At 34.6% G+C, this 22,981-nt stretch overlaps 1 protein-coding gene across 11 annotated transcripts in view; it reads left to right on the plus strand.

The window, feature by feature from the left end:
* The window catches only part of TENT2 (terminal nucleotidyltransferase 2), a 74,071-nt gene that overhangs the window by 20,965 nt on the left and 30,125 nt on the right, over window positions 1-22,981 (plus strand). For 3 of the 11 annotated variants that reach the window (XM_054489747.2, XM_063665440.1, XM_063665443.1), the window contains 6 exons: window positions 7,466-7,580; window positions 7,718-7,809; window positions 9,445-9,523; window positions 11,744-11,813; window positions 15,244-15,320; window positions 15,695-15,823. In XM_054489747.2, coding sequence (XP_054345722.1) covers window positions 7,466-7,580; window positions 7,718-7,809; window positions 9,445-9,523; window positions 11,744-11,813; window positions 15,244-15,320; window positions 15,695-15,823 — 562 coding nt within the window. Of the gene's footprint in view, window positions 1-7,465; window positions 7,611-7,717; window positions 7,810-9,444; window positions 9,524-11,743; window positions 11,814-15,243; window positions 15,321-15,694; window positions 15,824-22,981 lie in introns of all 11 variants that reach the window. The other 8 variants (XM_054489748.2, XM_063665441.1, XM_063665444.1 and 5 more) reach the window with 3 other exon arrangements.

The following is a 22,981-nucleotide window of genomic DNA, read 5'->3' on the forward strand; positions in this document are numbered from 1 at the left end:
AAAAAAAATTTACATTGTGGTATATGATTAGGTCTTGGTATTTTCAGCTAAAAAGTTGTTTTTTTTTGAGACAGAGTTTCGCTCTTGTTGCCCATGCTGGAGTGCAGTGGCGCGATCTCAGCTCACCACAATCTCAGTCTCCTGGGTTTAAGCGGTTCTGGGATTACAGGCATGCGCCACCATGCCTGGCTAATTTTGTGTTTTTAGTAGAGACGGGGTTTCTCCATGTTGGTCAGGCTGGTCTTGAACTCCCAACCTCAGGTGATCCACCCACCTTAGCCTCCCAAAGTGCTAGAATTAACAGGCATGAGCCACTGCGCCAGGCTAAAAAATTTTTTTTTTTTTTCCACTTTCTTTTACTCAAGAGCCCAGCTATCAGGGACAGGTGGTGAACTGCTGAGAATACCATGTGAAGGTTATACAGTGTTAAATACCATGTGAGAGCTTTATGTATTGGTACATATAAAAACTTTTCTGGGGCTGGGCGCAGTGGCTCACGCCTGTAATCCCAGCACTTTGGGAGGCCGAGGCGGGCGGATCACGAGGTCAGGAGATCGAGACCATCCTGGCTAACATGGTGAAACCCCGTCTCTACTAAAAATACAAAAAAAAAAAAAAAAAAAATTAGCTGGACGTGGTGGCGGACACCTATAGTCCCAGCTACGTGGGAGGCTGAGGCAGGAGAATGGCATGAACCTGGGAGGCAGAGCTTGCAGTGAGCCGAATCACGCCACTGCACTCCAGCCTGGGCAACAGGGTGAGACTCCATCTCAAAAAAAAAAAAAAAAAAAAACTTTTCTGAATCCCAGCCAGTACTTCACGAGTCCTTATGGCTTGTGTTGACTTCAGACAATGGTAATTTTATTGGTATTTAATTTGACCTTGACTTTGAGGACAGGTTACAATATTTTTTAGGAAAAATGAGCATTCACATTTGGAAGAAATATTTATTTTTATTTATTTATTTTATTTTTTGAGATGGAGTCTTGCTCTGTTGCCCAGGCTAGAGTGCAGTGGTGTGGTGTCGACTCACTGCAACCTCTGCCTCCCAGGTTCAAGTGATTCTCCGGCCTCAGCCTCCCAAGTAGCTTGGACTACAGACACCTGTCACCATGACTGGCTAATTTTTTTGTACTTTTAGTAGAGATGGGGTTTCATCATCTTGGTCAGGCTGGTCTTGAACTCCTGCCCTCAAGTGATCTGCCCGCCTTGGCCTCCCAGAGTGCTGGGATTTCAGGCGTGAGCCACTGCGCCTGGCCAGAAATATTTATTTTAATATTTTAGACTATGTATAAGTAAATTTTTTGTGTAGTGAGAAATAGACTAATTAATTTTATAGTGGTAGATCTTGGTAGGTAGCCTAAGCAGTTAATTTTATAGTGATAGATCTTGGTAGGTAGCCTAAGCAGATAATATTGTAGTGATTTAGACAAGTTTAAGAATAATCCACTTTATATATATGTTGTTGGAGGGATTTTTTTTTTTGAGATGGGGTCTTACTAGTTGCCCAGGTTATTCATGAACTCCTGGGCTCAAGCCATGTTCTGCCTCAGCTTCCTGAGTAGCTGATACTACCGGCATTTGCCACTGTACCTGGCTTGGAATAGTTTTTTTAAACTAAAAATTAGGAAAAATTTACCCCAGAATTAAAGAATATTTTTGGAGTGCCATTATGCATGGTCAGCTTGTTATTACTTATATGATCTAAATCGTATATGATTTTTAGCCAAGGATATTTCATATTATACATTCCTCCTCTCTGTTTTTTTAAGAACTATAAGAACAGTGAACCATCTCCTGGAATATTTCTCTAAATTAAAGCACCAGAAATCTTGTTTCAGCATATATGTGCATTTCTCTTTTTGTCTCATCTGAACTCTCAATGTTTGTTCTAGGATAAAGTAATATGATTTGATAATGTGAATCCCCAAGTTAATGGGTAGATAATGAGGAAAATTCTTTCACATAAAAACTCATTAAGTCTCCATTATAGTAGTCCTTGGGAAAGAAAAAGTGTTTCCGTGCATGTAAAAAATGGAGAGGAACAAGAATATGGAATTTCATATTTTCCAAGTCATTGTAAATTTTTTAACGTGACTGTTTCTACATTAACAAGGTCATTCAGATGAAAGAACTTTATAAATATAATAACATTTCACTTGGGCATTGTGAAGGAATTTTTTTTTTGGAGACAGAGTCTTGCTCTATTGCCCAGGCTGGAGTGCAGTGGCACGATCTTGGCTCATTGCAACCTCTGCCTCCAGGGTTCAAGCGATTCTCCTACCTCAGCCTCCGGAGTAGCTGGGACTACAGGTGCATGCCAGCACACCTGGCTGATTTTTTGTATTTTAGTAGAGATGGGGTTTCACCGTTGTTGCTCAGGCTGGTCTTGAACTCCTGAGCTCAGGCAGTCCACCCTCCTCGGCCTCCCAACGTGCTAGGATTACAGGCGTGAGCTACCTTGCCTGGCCAAGAAATTTGTTTATTTTGCTATTCAACAAATACTGAGTACCTACTGTGAATTCTAGGATTATGTTGATCTGATCTGCCTGATTTTCTAGATCAGGGGTTGGCAAAAGGGCCAGATAGTAAATATTTAGGCACGTGGGCTACGTAAGTCCTCCGTTGCGTATTCTTTTTTCTTTTCTTTTTAACAATGACTAAAAGTAGAAATTATTTAGCTTGCCGCCTATACTTGGCCTAAATAGTTTGCCAACCCTTGCTCTAGGTCAGTAAAACTTAATCCTTCAAGTGTCATTTAAAATTTTATGTTAGCCACTTTTACTGGAGATCTTTTTCACATTTGTTACAAACTTGGACACTTTTCTTTTTAGCTTTTTATTATGGAAAATATCAAACCATATACTAGAGAGAAAAACGTATCATAAATCCTTATGTTGCCCACTTTTAACAATTGCCAACATACGACCATAACAATTAACAACATATGACTAATCTTATTTCACCTTTACCTCCCTCCCTCGTTAGTTTGAATCAGATTCCAGTTATTTTATTTGTAAATATTTCAGTATTCTGGTATTCAGTTGATCTTTTTTGTTTATCCTTCTGCCAGGGTCTTACTATCTTGATTACTGTAGTGTTATATTAAGTACAGAAGTCAGGTAGGTTAAATTCCCTAATTTTTTTCTCAGCTATTCTTGGACTTTTGCCTTTCTAAGTCAAATGTAAAATTCTTCTGTTAGTTTCTAGAAAGAAGCCTTCTGGGCTTTTGATTTCTTTTTCATTTCTTGTGAAACAAATATCAAATGGGCTTTTGATTTTGATTGCATTGAATCTAAACGTCAATTTTGGGAGAATTGACATCCTTAACAATAGTCTTTTGATCCGTGAATGTGGTGTATCTCTCCCTTTATTTAGGTCTTTAGGTTCTCTCAATATTTTCTAGTTTTAAGTATACAAATCCTGCACATCTCTTGGTACATAGATTTCTAAGTATTTCATGCTTTTTGCTGCTATTGTGAAGTTTTTAAAAAGTAAACAATTAATGTTTGTTGTTAGTATGTATGCTTTAAATAGTGAATTATCTTTTTAGAAAATTAAAACATGAGAGAAAAGGCCTTGGTTTTTTATATTATGTTAAAAATATTAGTTTTGTTTACACATTCTTCTGGTGTGCTTTACTGTCTGTGGAAATGTTACTCTACAACCTGGGCAAAATAGTGAGAAACTGTCTCTCAAGAAAAAAAAATTAACCAGATGTGGTGCTGCACACCTTTAGTCCCAGCTACTTGCAGGGCTGAGATGGGAGGGTTGCTTGACAGGAGGTCAAGACAGCAGTGAGCTGTGATTGCGCCATTGTACTCTAGTCTGGGAACACAGTGAGACCATGTATCGAAAAAAAAATAGTTGCTCAATTTATTCTCGTTTTTCTTACAAATACTTTGTATGGGAATTGATTAGAATACTTTCAGGCGTTATTTCTTCAATTTTTTTTCTGTCCTCTCCCATTCTTACCTCTTTTGAGATTCCAGTTCTTTCTTCCTGTTATTTGTCTTTGAGATGGCTTTTTCTGTACTACTTTCATTTTATTTTATTTCAGTGTTTTTGAGACAAGGTCTCCCTCTGTTGCCCAGGCTGGAGTACAGTGGTGTGATCATGGCTCACTGCAACCTCGACCTTCCAGGCTCAAGCGATCCTCCTGCTTCAGCCTCCCTAGTAGCTGACACGACAGGCACACACCACCATGCCCAGCTAATTTTTAAATTTTTTGTAGAAGTGAGGTTTTGCCATGTTACCAAGGCTTGTCTCGGATTCCTGGGCTTAAGCGATGCACCTGCCTTGGGCTCCCAAAGTGCTGGGATTATTGGTGTGCTCAGCCACCATGCCCAGCCGTGTGCTACTTTTATGTGGAGAGGGTTGAGCAGGCTAGCTTTGTAGCTCTAGGACTTCTCCTCTTTTGCTTTTTTTTTTTTTTGGTGACGGAGTCTCATTTTGTCACCCAGGCTAGAGTGCAGTGGCACAATCTCAGCTCACTGCAATCTCTGCCTTCCAGGTTCAAGTGATTCTCTTGTCTCAGCCTCCCGAATAGCTGGGACTACAGGCACGTGCCACTGTTCCCGGCTAATTTTTTTTTATTAGAAATGGGATTTCACCATGTTGTCCAGGATGGTCTCGATCTCTTGACCTCGTGATCCGCCTGCCTTGACCTCCCAAAGTGGTGGGATTACAGGTGTGAGCCACCACGCTCAGCCCTCTTCTGTTCTTATGTGGTATTCAGAAATATACTTCCTGAGTGCTTTTGCTTTTTTCCTTTCCTACTTTTATCTAGAGTAGAATTTTTTACCCTCTGTACTATTGGTATTTTTGGCCAGGTAATCTTTGCTGTGGTAGACTTGTCCTCTGCATTGTAGGATGTTCAGTGGCATCTTGGCCTCTACCTACTAGATGCCAGGGACCTTTCACCTGCCCTGCCTGGTCCTGTTATAATAAAAAATGTTTTCATATTCATATGTCCGCTGAGAGTCAGAATCATTTTACACCTTTCCTTTTCTCCTGATGGCTTTGTACTGTCCAGTTTATGTTTCTCTTCCTGGCAGTTTCTGCTGTTGCTTTTTCTTGGAAGGGAACCTCATTTTGTTTGGAGGTCTCTGATCTTTCTGTGGTCCCGTTGCATTTACCTATGAATTGTAGCCTATGAAGCTGCTTGCCTATTTTGGTTGTGGTACATTGATGTGGGCTGCTTAATTTGGTGAGTGAGGGGGAGAAGGTATTACCTATAAGCAATTTGATTTCTGCATGTTCTGCTTTTAAGCCTGTTTCAAATCCCATTCCCTTTTCTTTTATTGTGTCTGATACTGTGTGACTCTTGCTGCTGTTGGTATTTGTCCCACTCCTGAGTATTCATGATGAATACTCGGTCAGTCAGTTGTGTTTTATTTTTTGGCCACACTTTGGTTTGGTTTGATCTCTTTGATTTATTCTCCTAGTTGCTCTGTCTTTTGTGGGGTGGGTATTCAGAGATTTAAAAAAATGTTATGCTTCTTTCATTGCCAAATTGCCCAGAATGCCTCTGCCTTCTTAAAATGAGGATTCTAAATATGCAAAAGACAACATTTTACATGATAGGTGATGCTTTTGCCTCATTATGGACTATAAGGTAGTCCTAGAGAGGGAGAGATTAAAAATACAGGAGCAGGACTGAAAAACTGTTAGATGTGTTTGTGCCGTTAAGGTGACCAAAAGGCTTGAATACAAAATTATTGGTAGAGAGATTAGCTTTGAACAGGGGGAAAGGACGCCTTTTTTTTTTTTTTTTTTTCCCCCAGATATGTTCATTTTTAGGTCTGTGGTTAAGAGGCTGAGGAATATCACATTTGGTATTCTTAATTTTCTTAGTAAACTTTAATTTAACTGTATTTGCTAGAGAAAGAGAAATAAGTTTAGAGGGCTTGAAGAAGGTAGTAAACATTTTGGAATGGTATGAAAAACAGAAGCGCTATCTAACCAAAGACTTGGAAGTAATTGCTAAGTGATGCTAAGGGCCAACCTAAGACTATAAACTTGAAATACTCCAATTTTATGATTTTTAATTTTTTTTTCAGTTTTGTCTCTTAGCAACTTAGATGTAAGAGCAGTGAAGGTGGTTTTTATTTTATATTGACCTAAGATTAGGGTTTTGTAGGACAAATATTAGAACATGACAAGGAGATAATGTTGTTAAGGCACTATAAGAGAGTGGTTCAAGGGATGCACTGTGTAGTATGGACTGCATAGGGAAAGAAATAACACCATTTAGGTGCTGATGGCTTGGGAGAAAAGGGAGGATTCAAGGGAATCTAGATCTCTTGTGGTTCTAGAGCAGGTATGAGGAGAGTGAGAAAGTGTGAACTGGATAGGAGATTGAAGCCAAGATAGTATATTGGAATTTAAAATTTCACAGCTAGAGCAGTTCCAGTTTATTGTAAAGACCACATTATAGGAGTGTATACTGATGAAGAATACTGGAGGAAACAAAAGTCCAGAAAGGGAGTATGTTGTGATATGTAGCCCATTTCAGATAGGGAGATCACCTATGTTGATGGCAAGAGTTGGGCTGGAGGGAAAAGTGTGAACCAGATCAGTAGATAAAAGGCTGGTAGGGCCGGGTGTGATGGCTCACACCTGTAATCCCAGCACTTTGGGAGGCGGAAGCAGGCAGATCAGTTGAGGTCAGGGGTTCGAGAGCAGCCTGGCCAACATGCAAAACCCTATCTCTACAAAAATTGAAAAATTAGCTGGGTGTGGTGGCACATGCCTGTATTCTCAGCTACTTGGGATGCTGAGGCAGGAGAATCGCTTGAACCCAGGAGGCTGAGGTTGCAGTGAGCCGAGATCGCACCACTGCATTCCAGCCTAGGTGACAGAGTAAGACTCTGTCTCAAAAAAAGAAAAAGAAAAAAAAAGGTGGTAAGTAGGTGGCAACATGAAGTTAGGGTTCAGGGCATTGTTAGAAGAATGGGACGGAGGGTGGTTTGCATGAGCCCAGAAGACCGGGGACTGGTGACATCTCTTATATTTGGTATTTGTGGGTGTGAATATTAGGGATTGGGCAAACTTCTTTAAAAAGCCAGATAGTAAATACTTTAGGCTTTGCCACTCACATATTGTTCGTTGCATATTTTTATTTGTTTGTTTTCATAATCCTTTAAAAATGTAAAAAAATTCTTTGCTCAGGGGCCATACAAATAAAGTGAGCAAGTGTTAAACAGTTTGCTGACCCGTGGATTATTTTTATTATGAAGTTTCTGTGACTTGTATATTTTACTTTGTAAAATTTATTTGTGGTTTTTCAGACCATTCTCTTCCTGTACTTGAGTAATAGTAGCTTTGTTTTGGGAAATATTAAGAAGATAATACATATTCCCTTTTAAAATAGTGTCAGTATAATTGATTTGTACTTCTCCATATAGCAATTACTTTTACATTGCTGAACAAAACTTTTACTTTTTTTTGCGGTGGATTCAAGTTGAGTCAGCAGATACTGGAGTTATTTGAAACATGTCAGCAGCAAATAAGTGATTTAAAGAAGAAAGAACTCTGTCGAACACAGCTGCAGAGAGAAATTCAGCTGTTATTTCCACGTATGTTTCCCTATTTTGCATGTCCTTTAGGTATATGCATTCCTATTTTAAATTTTATCTTTTTTTTTTAATAGGCACAGAACCATGCACCTACTTTAGATTTTAAATACTCTTATTACTTTCTTCTGTTTCTTTAGAAAGCAGACTTTTTTTGGTTGGGTCCTCTTTAAATGGATTTGGTACCCGGAGCAGTGATGGTGATTTATGCCTAGTTGTTAAGGAAGAACCAGTAAGTAAGGAAACATTTATTCCAAGTGTGTTTCTCATGTTAATGAGTTAAGAAATTTTACATAAAAGTCATTGAGGGAAAAAACTTGCTTTGTTGTGATTACTTCTTTGAATTTTGTTTACCATAATTGCAGGAAACCTAGGTAATTTTTTATTTTTAAGGCATGTGCACAATAAGCATAACAGGAAGTATAGCATTAATTTAATTCTAAGTTTTTAAAGTATGTGTTTTTTTTTTTTTTTTTTTTTTTCAAGAGCTCTACCTCTGTTTTGAAATGTCATTAGTTTGGATATGTTATCAGGATACAGCAAAGAAGAGTATGTGGCAATATTATCTTAATATATTTCCTTTCCATTTGAATTCTCAGTGATTCTATTTTTAATCTTTACTTTTTTTCTCTTTGAAAATGCTTATTAAGGGAAAATAGATTTCACTAAAATTTAAAATAAGACTATCGTGTTTATTAAATTTACAATATTTTTCTCTATGACATTTTGCCTTTGGTTTTTTTTCTTTTTCTTTAGCAACGATATTGTGTTAATTTAGTACAGGTTGAGTATTCATTATCTAAAATGCTTGGGACCAGAGTTTTTTGGATTTTAGATTTTTTTTTTTTTTTTTTTGGAATACTTGCATTATACTTAACATTTGAACATCCCTGATGCAAATCTGAAATGCTCCAATGAACATTTCCTTTGAGTATCATGTCAGCACTCAAAAAGTTTCAGGTTTTGGATTTCAGGTTTTTGGATTAGGGATGCTCAACCTGTAGTATGTTTACCTGAATTTCCTGTTAACTGATACTCCTGTGTATAATACTGTAGTAATTGGTATTCATTAAGCTGACTTGAGGCAGCCTTTTTAAGATGCTGAGGTTTCTTCTGAACTACCAATGATTAATTAAGCTCAGTGTAATTTTAATATGCATTATTATGTTTTACATCTTTAAAGTACAAAAAATTATTGAGTGTTAATGTATATTTTTACTATTCATATTATTCCACTAGCAAAAATGACTTCTAGTTACTGCAAATCAGAAAGAGATTTATTCCAGGAAGAATGATATTTTTCTAGGCTTTGAAATCATATAAAGAGAAAGTTTTAAAAAACCTCACATTATAAACAGTGGAGAATACAAGGGTTGTAATTAAAACTTTTTCGTGCTGCTAGATTATACTCAAGCACATCCCACTCATCCTCTAGTCTTATTCACATGTCTAAATCATGTTGTCATAGCTTTTACACAAACTGAGGCACCGTAGATATGAAACTATCCTTGAGCAGCTTACAATCTAGATAGGGCTAAAATTCTGTTTATTTTTGTTGGAGGTTGCTTTTTGTACATTTATACTGAAGGGGAAAATGACATAGATGGCTATTTCAGAATTTCTTTGAAAATTGTGCTTTAAGCTTAAAATCAGGAATTGATTTAGAAATGTAGATGTGAAAGATAGCATTAAAGGTAGACTTTTTCTGTAATTTAGAAAAATAAATTGAATATACCTTGAGTATATTGAAAAATAACTCCAAAGGAAAGTATATCTTGTATGTTTTCTTTTTGTTGAGATACTTTAGCAAAATGAAACATTAAACTTAGAAAGATAATGAAAAAACACTTTATTTTTAACTTTTCAGTGTTTTTTTCAGGTAAATCAGAAGACTGAAGCACGGCATATACTCACCTTAGTCCATAAACACTTCTGTACTAGACTTTGTAAGTCTGACATGCCTCAAGTTTGTATGTCACCTGACATAACTTTACTTAAAATGCCTCTTACATTATCTTCTGGTAAGAACTGTTTATTCTGGTCAGGATCGGTATAATATGAATCCTTTTTTCCAAATGAATTTCTTTTAACTTTTGATTAAAAAGAAGAGTGATCATTTATTCAGCGTATCTTTATTGCACTTACTGCAAAATATACCACCTGCTGCAGTGGGGGGGATTCAAAGATATATAAGTTTTAGTTCTTTTTCTCAAAAGTCTATAGGTTGTTAGAGAAATTAAAGCTTGAATATAAATAGTTGTAATACAGAGTATCTGTGAAAAGCTAAAAGCCCTATAGGACTTTATGTGTGTGAGAGAGAATTTCATCTGGCTTGCAATGATATGCATCTTTACTTGTTTTAAAAATATGATGACTGAACATGAGACCTAAATGTATTACTTCAACAGAAAGCTAATTGTTGACTTAAGCCATTTTATTTTACGATTTTACTTTTTGAATACACTGACTCTAAACAGATTTTAATCCACATGTTAAGCCATCTCAAATAATTTCTTTTAAAAACTTCCATAGAATTTTATAGAAAGTTGAAGTTTATACTGTGTGCTATTGGAAAGACACTTGTTCATTTGTTGAACAGACATTCATTATGTGCCAGGCTTTGAGCTGGAAAATACAAGTCAAGTAACAAGTCACTGTCTTTGAATAACTTACATCTGTTCTAGGAGAGAAATAAATGATTTATTTCAGTGGACCTTCTGCATTCTGAATTATTCTGTAAAATAAAGTAATTCATACCTACTTGGATTTTTAATAGCTATTTGAATCAAAATATTAAAAATGGAAGTGACCTTTAAAATCATGTAATTCACATGAATTTTTTTTTCTTTTTCTTTTGGTTATTTTTAATAGTTAAGGAAACTGGTGATCAATGGATTTAGTAACTTGCCTGGAGTATAGTTTGTTGGTCTCAGAACCTGTACTTATTACTCAAAACTTTTAACTCCTAATTTTATTTTTCTGAATTCCTGCTCATAAGTTCTATTTTGAAGCTTGATATATTCTTTTTTTTTTTTTTTGAGACAGAGTCTCGCTCTGTCATGAGGCTGGAATGCAGTAGCACGATCACAGGTCACTGCAACCTCCGCCTCCCTGGTTTAAGCGATTCTCATGCCTCAGCCTTCTGATTAACTGGGATTACAGGTGTGTGCCACCTCACCTGGCTAATTTTTGTATTTTTAGTAGAGACAGGGTTTCGCCATGTTGGCCAGGCTGGTCTTGAACTCCTGGCCTCAAATGGTACATCCACCTTGGCCTCCCAAAGTGCTAGGATTACAGGCATGAACCACCAAGCCCAGCTGATATATATTCTGTAATTTTGATGGTAAAACATTTTAACAGAAAATTTTCAGGTTTTAAAAAATCCTGGTACTACTTTTTCTGTAGTTAAAAAATTAGAAAATTGCTCATTTGGGAAAGATTTTCAGAATTTCATTTTTACACACTTCTGTATTTTCCTAATTTTCTATGATAAGCATGTATTACTTTCAACTCAGTAATTTTTTAGTTTGATGGAATAAAAATATGTATGTACATTTTATTATATGTTGTATATGATATATGTATATATGTAATACATATATGTATGTGTATTTGAATTTCCTATCAACTGATACTCCTGTGTATAATAGCACAATAATTGGTGTTCGTTAAGTTGATCTGAATTTTTCACTTGTAGAGATCATGTGTATAATAAATATATGTATTTTTCACTCATAGAGATCACACTTATTGAATGCATCCAAGCCCTGTGTATCATGTTGCAAAGCATTTCCACACATAAGACTCTGTAATTATGATTTCTACAGTTACCATGATACCTTACTGTGTGCTGTACCAAAATTAGCTATTCCCTCTGCTGCTAGCCTAGATATATTTTCACTCTTACAGTGGTCTAATGAACTTCTCTATAGATATTACATTAGACCACGTTCCTGAAAATAACCTTAATATAAAGCCCCTTAAATGGTATTACTGGAGCCTCCAACCTTAGAAGAATTTGATAATGTCCTCACTTGTATTCTTTTTCAAAGACGTTTTCTTAAATTATTTTAGCTTAGTAAATACTATTTTTTAAAAAATGTGCATTGGAACAGTGTGAATTCTAGAAACATTTGCAGCTATTCACATTATCTTTTGTCTTTCAGCGGGCTACATTGAGAGACCTCAGCTGATTCGAGCAAAAGTGCCAATTGTGAAGTTCAGGGATAAAGTCAGGTAAATAATTAATGAGCTTTCTTTTTTTAGTTCCTTTAGATCATTTTTAGATACTCATCTGATAAAGATAATTAAGAAGTGTATGTTGTAGCATTACAGTTTATTTTAATCAGTTTTTAGAAATCATTTGACTTGGTGTTTGAAATGTTTTTTTAAAATTGAGCAATACTTTATGCTTTAACTGTACTTAGCTATTCTGCTTGACATTTTGAATATGTGAGACTATCTAATTTAAAGAGTACATATTTGTATTTTAGATTTTTAAATGATCTCTTGTCTTTTGGAAGTGTAATGCATTCTGAAGAACATAATTAATGAAATCTGACATGTACTAATATCAAGGGGTTTGTTTTAAATACAATTATGATTAAACAAGTTATGTTTCATGTTTATGAAAGATACATATAATACCTAGAGTAATAGATATGGAAGAAAAACAGCAAAATATTCTTGTTTCATTTCAAAATTTACATTTATATATTCTACCAGCTTGGGTTCTGAATTTCTTATGGGCATTGAATTGGGATCTTTTGAATACAAAATGTAAATAGATGTTGATTATTTCATTAGTTAAACTGATTTGTTACTGTTTTCTAAAAATAGAATTGTGACAGATTTCATAAAACTTGTCCAGTTTTACAAAATTAATACTGAAATTATGCCCCCCCCACACACACACATTGTTGATCCTTATCATTCATAGATTGTGTTTTCACGAGTTTGCCTACTTGCTAAAAGTTATTTGTAACTCCCCACATGAATATTCATACGCTTTTGCAGTCATTTCGTGGACATACACAGAGTAATGAAAATTTCAAATCACCCAATACCATGTTTCCAGCTGAGATAGAATTAGGTGACACACTGTCTTCTTCAGCTTCATACTGTAAACAACCTTCTCGCAGTCTAATTAATGCCATATTTTTCACATTTTTGTGCTTTTTTTGCTATTTAGAATAGCCCCCAAGCATAGTGTCGAGTTACTTTCTAGTGTCCCCAAGTGCAAGAAGGCTGTGATGGTGCCCTATGGAGAAAATATGTGTTAGGTAGGCTTCGCTCAGGCATGAGTTATAGTACTCTTGGCCATCAGTCCACTGTTAATGAATCAACCATATATATTAAATACAATGTCTTCAAACAGAAGCACAACGTAAAACTTGGTTACGTATTGATGAGTTTATGAAAATGTGACCAGGCTGGCAGATACCTAACCCTGTGCTTACCCTAGGAGCAATGGTATAGTATTCACTAATTCATTCTTTGCAGCAACTTTATAGAACGTAGCTACTATGAATGATGAAAATTGACTGAATATATATATTTTAAACTTTAATGCCTGGCTCAAGCCATTCCTTTATATATCTAAACATCAATCAGATCTATAAATACTTATTAAATTTCTGCCAAGTAAATTGTGTCAGATTTTCCTAAAGCAGATATAAAATATATAGGGAGATAAAACATAAAGTTATAATATTAGCTAATTATAAGTTTTTAATAATATATGGTTGTAGTTATAGTTACAAAAACAGTTTTATTCTTTTTCTATTTAAGATTATCATACAAACTTTTTTTGTTTCTAAGCTTTTTTTTTTTTTTTTTTTTTTAAGAGACAGGGTTTTACCATGTTGCCCAGGCTGGAGTGCAGTGGCATGATCATAGCTCACTGTAACCTCAAATGCCTGGACTCAAGTGATCCTCCCATCTCAGCCTCCTGAGTAGGTAGGACAACAGGCACACACCAACACACTTGGTTAATTTTTGTATTTTTGGTAGAGACAGGGTCTCGCCATGTTGCCCAGGCTAGTCTCGAACCCCTGGCCTCAAGCAATCTTCCTACCTTAGCCTCCCAAATTTTGGAATTACAGGAGTGTGCTGCTCCACCTGGCCAAATCTACTTCCCAACAGAACCATATCTCATGAATATTTGGTTATATCATTAAGTATTGTTCTACAGCATCATTTTTAATGGTTTTATAGTATTTCATTGAGTGAATAAATTGTCATTAACTTAACCATTCCCCTGTATTTGAACATTTGGTGTGTTTCTGGTTTTTAGATAATATAAATAAGTATTTTGTGCATAAATTCTTTCCATATTGAGGATCACTTTTTTAGTATTTCTAGAAGTAGTATTTGAAGCAGGAACTGTGGATATTTTTAAAGCCCTGAATTCAATTTTGGAAAAATTTTTAACTGCAGACTAGTTGCCATCTATGTGTTTTTCTTTTCTATTGAGTTACTACGTGGATGTAGTACAAATTGGCTTCAGTGTTAGAATTACACAAAGAATAACTCTATTGTTACTGTAAGTTTCCCAAAGCCAAATAACATATAATATCTGAAGTGTTAATACTACTGTCCATTTTTATTAATATGCATGGATAATGGAAAGATTGTAAGATTTCTTTTGTTCCACCAAATAAGAAAGACTGAAATGGTAGATTTCAAATTTTATACTTAAAAGCTATAATTAATATAGAAAGATTTGGTTTTTATTTTAGACAATCTTTTCACAGAAAAAATTAGTATTTAGAAGTTGGGATCTCACATGGGTATGAGTAGAACTGACTTACGTAAAGTAATCCTTAATTTTGTATGAGTTTAGCCATTTTTTGTAGATTGCATCATTATTGCCCTATTTTCTAAATTGTGAACTGCATATATTTGTTTTCAAAGAAGTAATCATTATGTGTTTGAGTATTATAGATAGCTCTTCCCAGGTATCAATAGCCAAATTTGACATGATACTGTAATTTACTAGCCTTTTTAGAGGAAATATAATGTGTAGACAGAGCTTTTAAATTATTTCCCCTGTATTTAATTTGGCTTTTTATTCCTGTTGTTTTAAAGTATATGATGCTGTAATTCCAGATTATTTGAAAATGTGTAACTTAATGGGATAACTTGCTCAGAAATGTTTTTGGTCACATAGCTTTGTTTATCTGGAAACGATTGTGAGATTTAAAAATTTTCAGCTGGATATGGTGGTTCCTACCTATAATACTGGTGATTTGGGAGGCTGAGGTGGGGGAATTGCTTGAGCCCAGGAGCTTGAGGCTGGAGTAAGCTATGACTGTGCTACTGCACTCCAGCCTAGGCCACAGAGCGAGACTCCATCTCTTTAAAGAAAAAAAAAAGGTTTAGAAATTTTATTTGGGGTAATTGGAGCCTTAGCAGTATGTTACTGATCTTTCCACTGGAATCTTATTTTATATTTTCAGTACTCATCAGATCACATTGAAATAACATACTGAGTATTTGTTCATTCTTATTTCTTTAGTGTGTCATTTTAAAAACACAGATCTATGGCCTTTGGGCCTGTGCTATTTTGCATCATGGGATGGATGAGCATTAATTTAGTTATTAGGAAGGAAGTTTTTTTGTTCTTCAGCTAAAGTTTATTGTTTTTTTTTTTTTTCTTAAATAGTTGTGTGGAGTTTGACTTGAATGTAAACAATATTGTTGGAATAAGAAACACATTCCTTCTCAGAACTTATGCATACCGTAAGTTTGTTGTTTGTTTATAAAAAAAATTAGCCTTTTTTTCTTTATTCATTTTTAAAGATGTTTGGCATAAATAGTGACATCTCTTTAGTTGTGTTTAAGTATAGTGTATCTTATTTTATTTATATATGTTGCTACACTAAAATCATATACTGTCAGTTATAGGTGAATCAAGTGGCATTTTAATAATTGATAATTTTTAAAAGGTAACTAAGGTAAGTTTTAGACATAAGACACATTTATAGTGAACAGACACAGTGTTTAATATACACGGAGACAGTGTTCTTTATTTTGGCATGGAGCTGGGAAATGATGTAAGCTTTCAAAGAAACTATAATGTCTCTTACCATGTTAAGTTTTAATTTTACTTTCAGTTGAAAATCGAGTTCGTCCGTTAGTGCTGGCGATTAAGAAGTGGGCAAGTCACCATCAGATAAATGATGCCAGTCGTGGTACTTTAAGCAGCTATAGTCTTGTATTGATGGTTTTGCACTATTTACAAAGTAAGTATAATGGGGTTTTACCCAATTTTTAAAAGTAAAAGACAGCTTTATTATGGTGTCTTCTCTGTTGACCCTATTTTCAAATAGTATTGTTTTAAAAGTTCTTTCTAAGGTCCATAAAACACATTTCCTGTTTTGTTGCTTTGGACAAATGTTTTAGAAGTGTTATTCCTTGGAAAATATTAAGAAGTTTCACTGTTTTTTTTTTATTTTTTGAAAGTTTTTCTATAGTCACTTTTGTTTTCAAAGAACTTTCACCACTGTATTGTGGACCCATTATCTTGAAGCAGACGAATGTTCAAAAGGCCTATAAAAGCTCAAGTACTATTCATCGTATTTTTAATTTTGAATTTGAGACAGGAATTAAATGATTTTCCTGTTGGTTAAAGAAGCTTTTAATCTCTGAGTTGCCCTCCTTAACTAGATTTTATCTTCATAGGGCTGTTGTATCAGATTGGCTCCCAAATTTTAATTTTGTTTGGTTAGTCATTGTTTATGAGGCCATTCTGGTAAAAGCCATACTTTTGTCGCATGCATAGTGGCAAACAGTAATAAGTGAACACTTGTAATTTGGACCATTCGTAAGATAAGTGTGAGAATTTTTACGGTATTGAAAATTTCCTAGACATGTAGGACAGACTGACTGGATCTATTTGAAACTCTTACGTTCATATTTCTCAAAAATATCTTACGTATATAACAATCCAAGAAATAAACATTAAGCCACTTTATACTTTCTGCTTAGCTGGACACCAAGAGTTGTTAAAAGATGGATGCATCTACTGTTTTGTAGTTATTAGACCAGGAGGCTGAGATGTTTGATGACTAACGAACTGAACGTATGAATATGTGGTGACATGAAGACCGAGTGAAAGACTTGGCGTGAATGTAGTAGAAGACCGTTTGCCAGGATGTCTGGGGCTTGATCTGTTCTGGGTTGGTGATATTTCCACAGTTTAGAGTCTTGGTTTCCAAAGATTAGAATAATAGGAGAAAACATGTTTTAGCATATATAATACTCATTTTTTCATTCCATGAATATGTATAGAATACCTACCAAATAAATGCTAGGTATTCTAGGATCTGAGAATACAGCAGTGAACAAAATACAAAAACAATTACCTTCTTCATGAAGCTTACATTTTTGACTTGTAAAATGTCACATTTTCATAGCTATTACCTACCAAAACGTGAATTATTAAACAACTCACAGATTACTAATAAAATGTGACATTTTTACCACCGTTGTGAATTGAGCTGCTGATAGAGCACTATCAACGTGATATGCTCAATAATAAATTAATTATTACAGTGTAGTTATTAAAAAAAGCATATTGAAAAATATCCTTTTATTGCATTGTTTGGTGCTCCTTGTATTTAGATTCTGAGAGGGATAACAGATAATATTAGCAATTTTGTCAACAGCAGCTTGGGCTTGGAAAGTTGAGATGATCTGATGCCCTTACAGCTGTGTTTCTGTACTGAGGATACTGGGAACTGGGAAAAGAAGAAGGCACCCTTTCCTTGTGATATAGATCAGAAATGGTTAGGGTTGGGGATTACAATTTTGTTAACCTAGTTCCTGGTAGACTGGGCTTCTTTGGATAGGGATTGGAGGATGATACCCAAATTGAGAATTTCTTTATAGTGAGTCACTTTTACTAATAGGAGGATAGATAGAAGTGGTTGGGACAAAAACAAAGATTGTCTTACCAATGCCTTAAAAAAGAGCAGTTCAGGGGTAAGATTGGTTGTCAGGAATTCTCTATTTTGTTTCAGAATTATTATGTTTAAAATAATACTTAAAACGTAGTGATATTAAAATAGTTATTTTACATTTTAAAATTCATTTTGAGTAAGTTTTGTATACATATCATAGAAAATCCTGAGAATATACTAAAGTGGACAGAAAAAAATACATTTCCCATGAATTTTCACACCCAAAGATTGTTATTGTTAATATTTGTTTTATTTTTTCTGGCTTTTGTTTTTTTTGCAAAGGTTTCAAGATGTTTAGCCAAATATAAATACATAAATGTCAAGTTCAGGTCTTTTAATTCCAAAAGTTGGGGACAAATAAATAACTGTAAAGGGTGTGTGTTCTTTTTTCCTCTACAAAAACATGGTCTTCTTAAATAATGTTCTTACATTTTCTTTTACCTGTTCATTACATGATTCTCAGACTTTTAGATTTCAAGGAAGAGTAATGTCCAAAAAAAAAGAACCAAACTGGAGTTTTTATTTTGCTATGTTAAGTATTAGAACCAAAAAACTGCTACCAATCACTACCATCACTTCATAAAAGATGGTGCATAAAATACCAAAAAAGCAATGATATAATCTCAGAATAATGGACAGACCATCACAAAACAGTCTTAATTGTTACACCCTTTCCACTTTAGGCACACACACACACACGTCTTGATTTTTTTAGTTTATGACAGCTTAGTAACCTTTCCTCTATGGTGGAGAATTTGGGGAGCATTTTTTCATATTTATCTTAATTGAAGTAGTCTTAGAGCTAGCTAGTTCTCAAGAAAATCTTGATTCTACCTTTTGACACATCTTCATCCCATCTTTGTCTGGAGATAGGGTGCCATTATTTGACCAAAGTGTTTATGTTAATGTTCTTAATTTCATAGTGTGTCAACCTTGTCCGTTCTTGGTAATCAAAGTTTTATGGTATACTCCTAGGGTGAAATTGGCATTCTACATTCTTGACAGAATATAATCTTATGCTGTGTCCTGTTATTTATAAAATTTCACTTGAACATGTATTACAGATGTAGGGGATTAATATTCTTAAATTGGCAGTTTTTAATAATGACAAAATGGAATACACAGTCATGCTGAGAGTGTTGATTTGGTACAACTCTTTTAGAAAGCCGTGTTGTATATTTGTGTTCATGTCCTTTGACTCAGTTATTTCATTTCTAGAAATTTATCCTAATGTAATAATGAGTGGTGCATATATGGATGTACATGTAAGGCTATTTTTTTATGGTGTTACGTAAATAATAGAAGATTAGAAGTACTCTTAAATTTTCTAGAATAGGGGAATGGTTAAATTAATTACGATATACCCTAATATGAGATTCACATTGCCACTAACAATCATGTTTTTAATATATTTAATGATACAAGAAAATGTTCATGATATATTCTCATATATCATAATACCAATTTTATTTAAAAATAATAACTGTGTATATATATTTGTATATATACAAATACTGAAAAGGTAAGTGCAAAAATTGTATCGGGGTTATTTGTGGACAGTTTAGCAAAGTTCTCTGTACTTCACTATACTTGCAGATGTTTTATAATATATGAGAATATATTTTCCTTTGGATGCTGGTCTCAAATGATTTTTTTTACTTACCGAGAGAAACAAAATAGTTTAAATGGGCCATCATTTTATGAATCAGTCATCAGAGAGGTTTGATAATCTTCTTTAATGTTAAAGTAGTTTAGGCTAATCTTAATACATGTATTTTTATTGCTGACCAGTCTTGAATATATACTGGTTTGATGATTGATTTGCCCCTCTAAAAAATTTTGAAACATATGACATTGGCTGTTTTAGATATTTCTTTATGTGTCATTAATCAGTTTTGTCCAATTTTACAAAATATATGTCAATCTTGAACATATATTACTTTATAATATATGTCCAGGTGAACTCTAAACATTTTTTTTTCAGTGAACTCTGTTCTCTTGTGGGTTGCAGTTTACTTTCATTAAAAATGGAGTAGGATTTGTTATATATATAAAATATAAAAAATATGTAGCACTCACCACCATTCACTATTTATATTTTAGTTGTGATTTAAAAATGAGATTTGACTAAAGCATTTAGCATACATGATCATCCATAATATGTGCCCTACTCCTTAATTCTTACTGGTTACCTTAGAAATTTTAAGTTTGATTGACTTCTTTAGAAAAATGTACGTTAATCACAGATGCCCCAATGTGGTATTGAAAGCAAATTAAAAATTTTAAATTAGGGCCAGGCGCAGTGGCTCAAGCCTGTAATCCCAAGTGCTTTGGGAGGCTGAGGTGGGAGGATTGCTTGAGGCCAGGAGTTTGAGACCAGCCTGAGAAATATAGTGAGACTCCCCCATCTACAAAAATAAAAAATAAAAAAAATTAGTTGGGCATGGTGGCACATATCGTTAGTCCTAGCTACTCAGGAGGCTAAGGTGGGAGGATTTTTTGAGCCCAGGAGTTTGAGGTTGCAGTGAGCTATTATTATGCCACTGCATTTCAGCCTGATCAGCAGAGTGACTGTCTCTTAACAAAACAAAAAAATTAAACATTGCTATTTTGCCAGTCTAATAAAATCATATTAAAATTTAGTTTAGACTTTGCCAAACATTTTATTTTTGACAGAGTGGTCCCATTTACTGAAGTGGTTTGTAATTAATGGCACTGCATTCAGCCATTCCTAGGTCTTTCTTGAAGGACATCAGCTACCCAGAGCTAATGTGTAACTCTACACTGGCAAATTTAAGCTACTCCTCCCTAGAAGAAATGAGATGATTAAAATAGATAGTTGCTTTTCTTGGCAGTATCACATTATTGTGAGGGAAAAGGGCAAACAAGAGTCTGCAAGGTGTATTGAGCAGTTACAGCTCTGCCACAAAAAACTAGTTTGTGTGACTTTGGTCAAGTTATTGTACCTCACTGGCCTTAATCTCACCTGTAACACAAACAGTTGGATTAAATGACCTTTACGTTTTGTTTAACTTCTTAAATGCTTTAATATCTTTTCTGCCGTAAACAGAGAAAGGAAATAGGTCCTCTGTATGTAGAAAAGGTTAAAAAGATTAACACATTTCCTAGAATAAATTCCAGTAGTCAATAATTGACTACAGATACTTGAAAGATGACTGATCAAAGCATGAGGGGGAATTGAGAAAGGATTTTAATTATAACTTAAGAGTTAATGAAAAAGGAGGCCAGGCACGGTGGCTCACGCCTGTAATCCCAGTACTTTGGGAGGCTGAGGCGGGTGGATCACTTGAGGTCAGGAATTCGAGACCAGCCTGACCAACATGGTGAAACCCCGTCTCTACTAAAAATACAAAATTAGCTGGACGTGGTAGTGCACGGCAGTAATCCCAGCTACTTGGGAGGCTGAGGCAGTAGAATCATTTGAATCCGGGAGGCGGAGGTTGCAGTGAGCCTAGATTGCACCATTGCACTCCAGCCTGGGCAACAAGAGCGAAACTCTGTCTCAAAAAAAAAAAAGTAATGAAAAAGGTAAGATCATCAATTGGCTAGAAATAATGAATATTCATGGTATGTTTACCATATTCCTAGGCATACAGAGCTTTCCGGTAGACATTTTAAAATTGTCCTTGCAGAGCCTGGCCAATGTGGCAAAACCGTGTCTCTACTAAAATACAAAAAATTAGCTGGATGTGGTGGTGCACACTTGTCATCCCAGCTAGTGGGGTGGCTGAGGCATGAGAATCACTTGAATTCGGAAGGTGGAGGCGGCAGTGAGCCTAAATCGTGCCATTGCACTCCAGCCTGGGTGACAGAGCGAGACCCTGTCTCAAAAAAAAATTTAATAAAAAAGTAAATAAAGTTGTTCTTGCGTTTTCAAAATTAATGATTCTTAGTGTGATTGAAGATCTGCTATTTAAAATTTAAATTTTTGGTACATCTATATGGAAAGTTTATGGGTATAAATTTGTGGGGTCTCTACCAGCAAGCTGTTATGGAAACTATGGGCAAAGTAAAATTTTGTAGATTAGCTGTATTCAAGGCATTACCTATTAATCATGTACTCTAATAATGAGCTTTTGTTTTGTTTTTACTTTGCCTTTGAGAGAGAAATTTAAAAGACTGAACCTGTAGTCCAAAATTCTGAAGTTAAAATAGTTGTTATAGTCAGATTTTTCCAGAATTTACATTGCTTTGGAGTAAGATAAACATTTTAAAAACTACTAAACTCATTGAGACTAATATCAGGATATTGTTAATAAATAACTTCTGCAGTACACTAATTGCTTCTCTGATGACTAGTGTTTATAAATCTTTTAAGGTTGTAACATAAAGAATTTACTTAATGATAACGCTGCCTCCAAAAATTTCCAAATTGCTGAGTTCTAAAAGCTTTTTTGTCCATTGAAAGATCCTCAACCAGTAGCTAGTATTTGTTTTTCTCTCCTAGCATTCTAGTTATGGTACCAGAATGAGATAAAGGTTTTTTATTCTAATTCTCTATAATCTTCTCTTCATCCTTTGTTTTATTATATTTTTAGTATACTAGAGTATTGAATGGGAAAGGTATTCAAGTTTTTAAGTAAACTAATTTCTTGTAAGATTTTCCAATTTGACTTCTGTATTATAACCAAAATTACTAGAAAGCTATTAAAAAGTCTTATACAAATAGAGAGACATTTAGAATTAAAGTGAGTGGGGTTTGAGTTTACTCGGCAGGTCTTTTAGAATGTTGAGTATTTGAATGCCTCTTAGGGGAAAGGAATATATATATCCTTACTTCCTAAGAGTGATTCTGGTAAGTAATGATTGAGTTTTTTTTTTACTAATATTCTCAGTCATGTACTGAGAACATGCAGACATACCATGGAATTTTATTTTATGCCAATTTTCAACATGGGGATGAAATGTGATACATAAAGGAAATTTAAATAACGAATCCTACTTTGTACTGTGTGGTAAAAATTTATACCCTTTTAATTATAGTTGGAGACCGTGTAAGTTGGTCATAATGGTTCATTACATTTACAGTAATATATTTCAGAAGTCATTTTTAAAAGTTTTTGCTAAATGGTACATTAAAAGTGAATTAATATGCTTTGTTGTTGAGTTTATGTAGTTATACATAGTGTATTCCTAATTCTTAAATCCTTCCTAATTCTTAAATTTGAAAATGTATTACTTGTATTTTACCATACTCATGACATTATATTTTACAGTTATTTCTTATATCGTGAATGTTAGGTACTCTGCCTTTTTATATTGTTCTTTTCATATTAAAACAATGTAAAATTACTGTTAATGCATTTAATGAGATTGGATTTGTTTAAAACGATTGGTGAAGGATGACACAAATATGGTGATAACATGAGGATAATTTCTTTGTATGAAATTTTATTAATAGCAGATTGTGCCCCTAGT

Source organism: Pongo pygmaeus, chromosome 4 (genome assembly GCF_028885625.2).
Source record: "Pongo pygmaeus isolate AG05252 chromosome 4, NHGRI_mPonPyg2-v2.0_pri, whole genome shotgun sequence".
NCBI classification, from domain to species: Eukaryota; Metazoa; Chordata; class Mammalia; order Primates; family Hominidae; genus Pongo; species Pongo pygmaeus.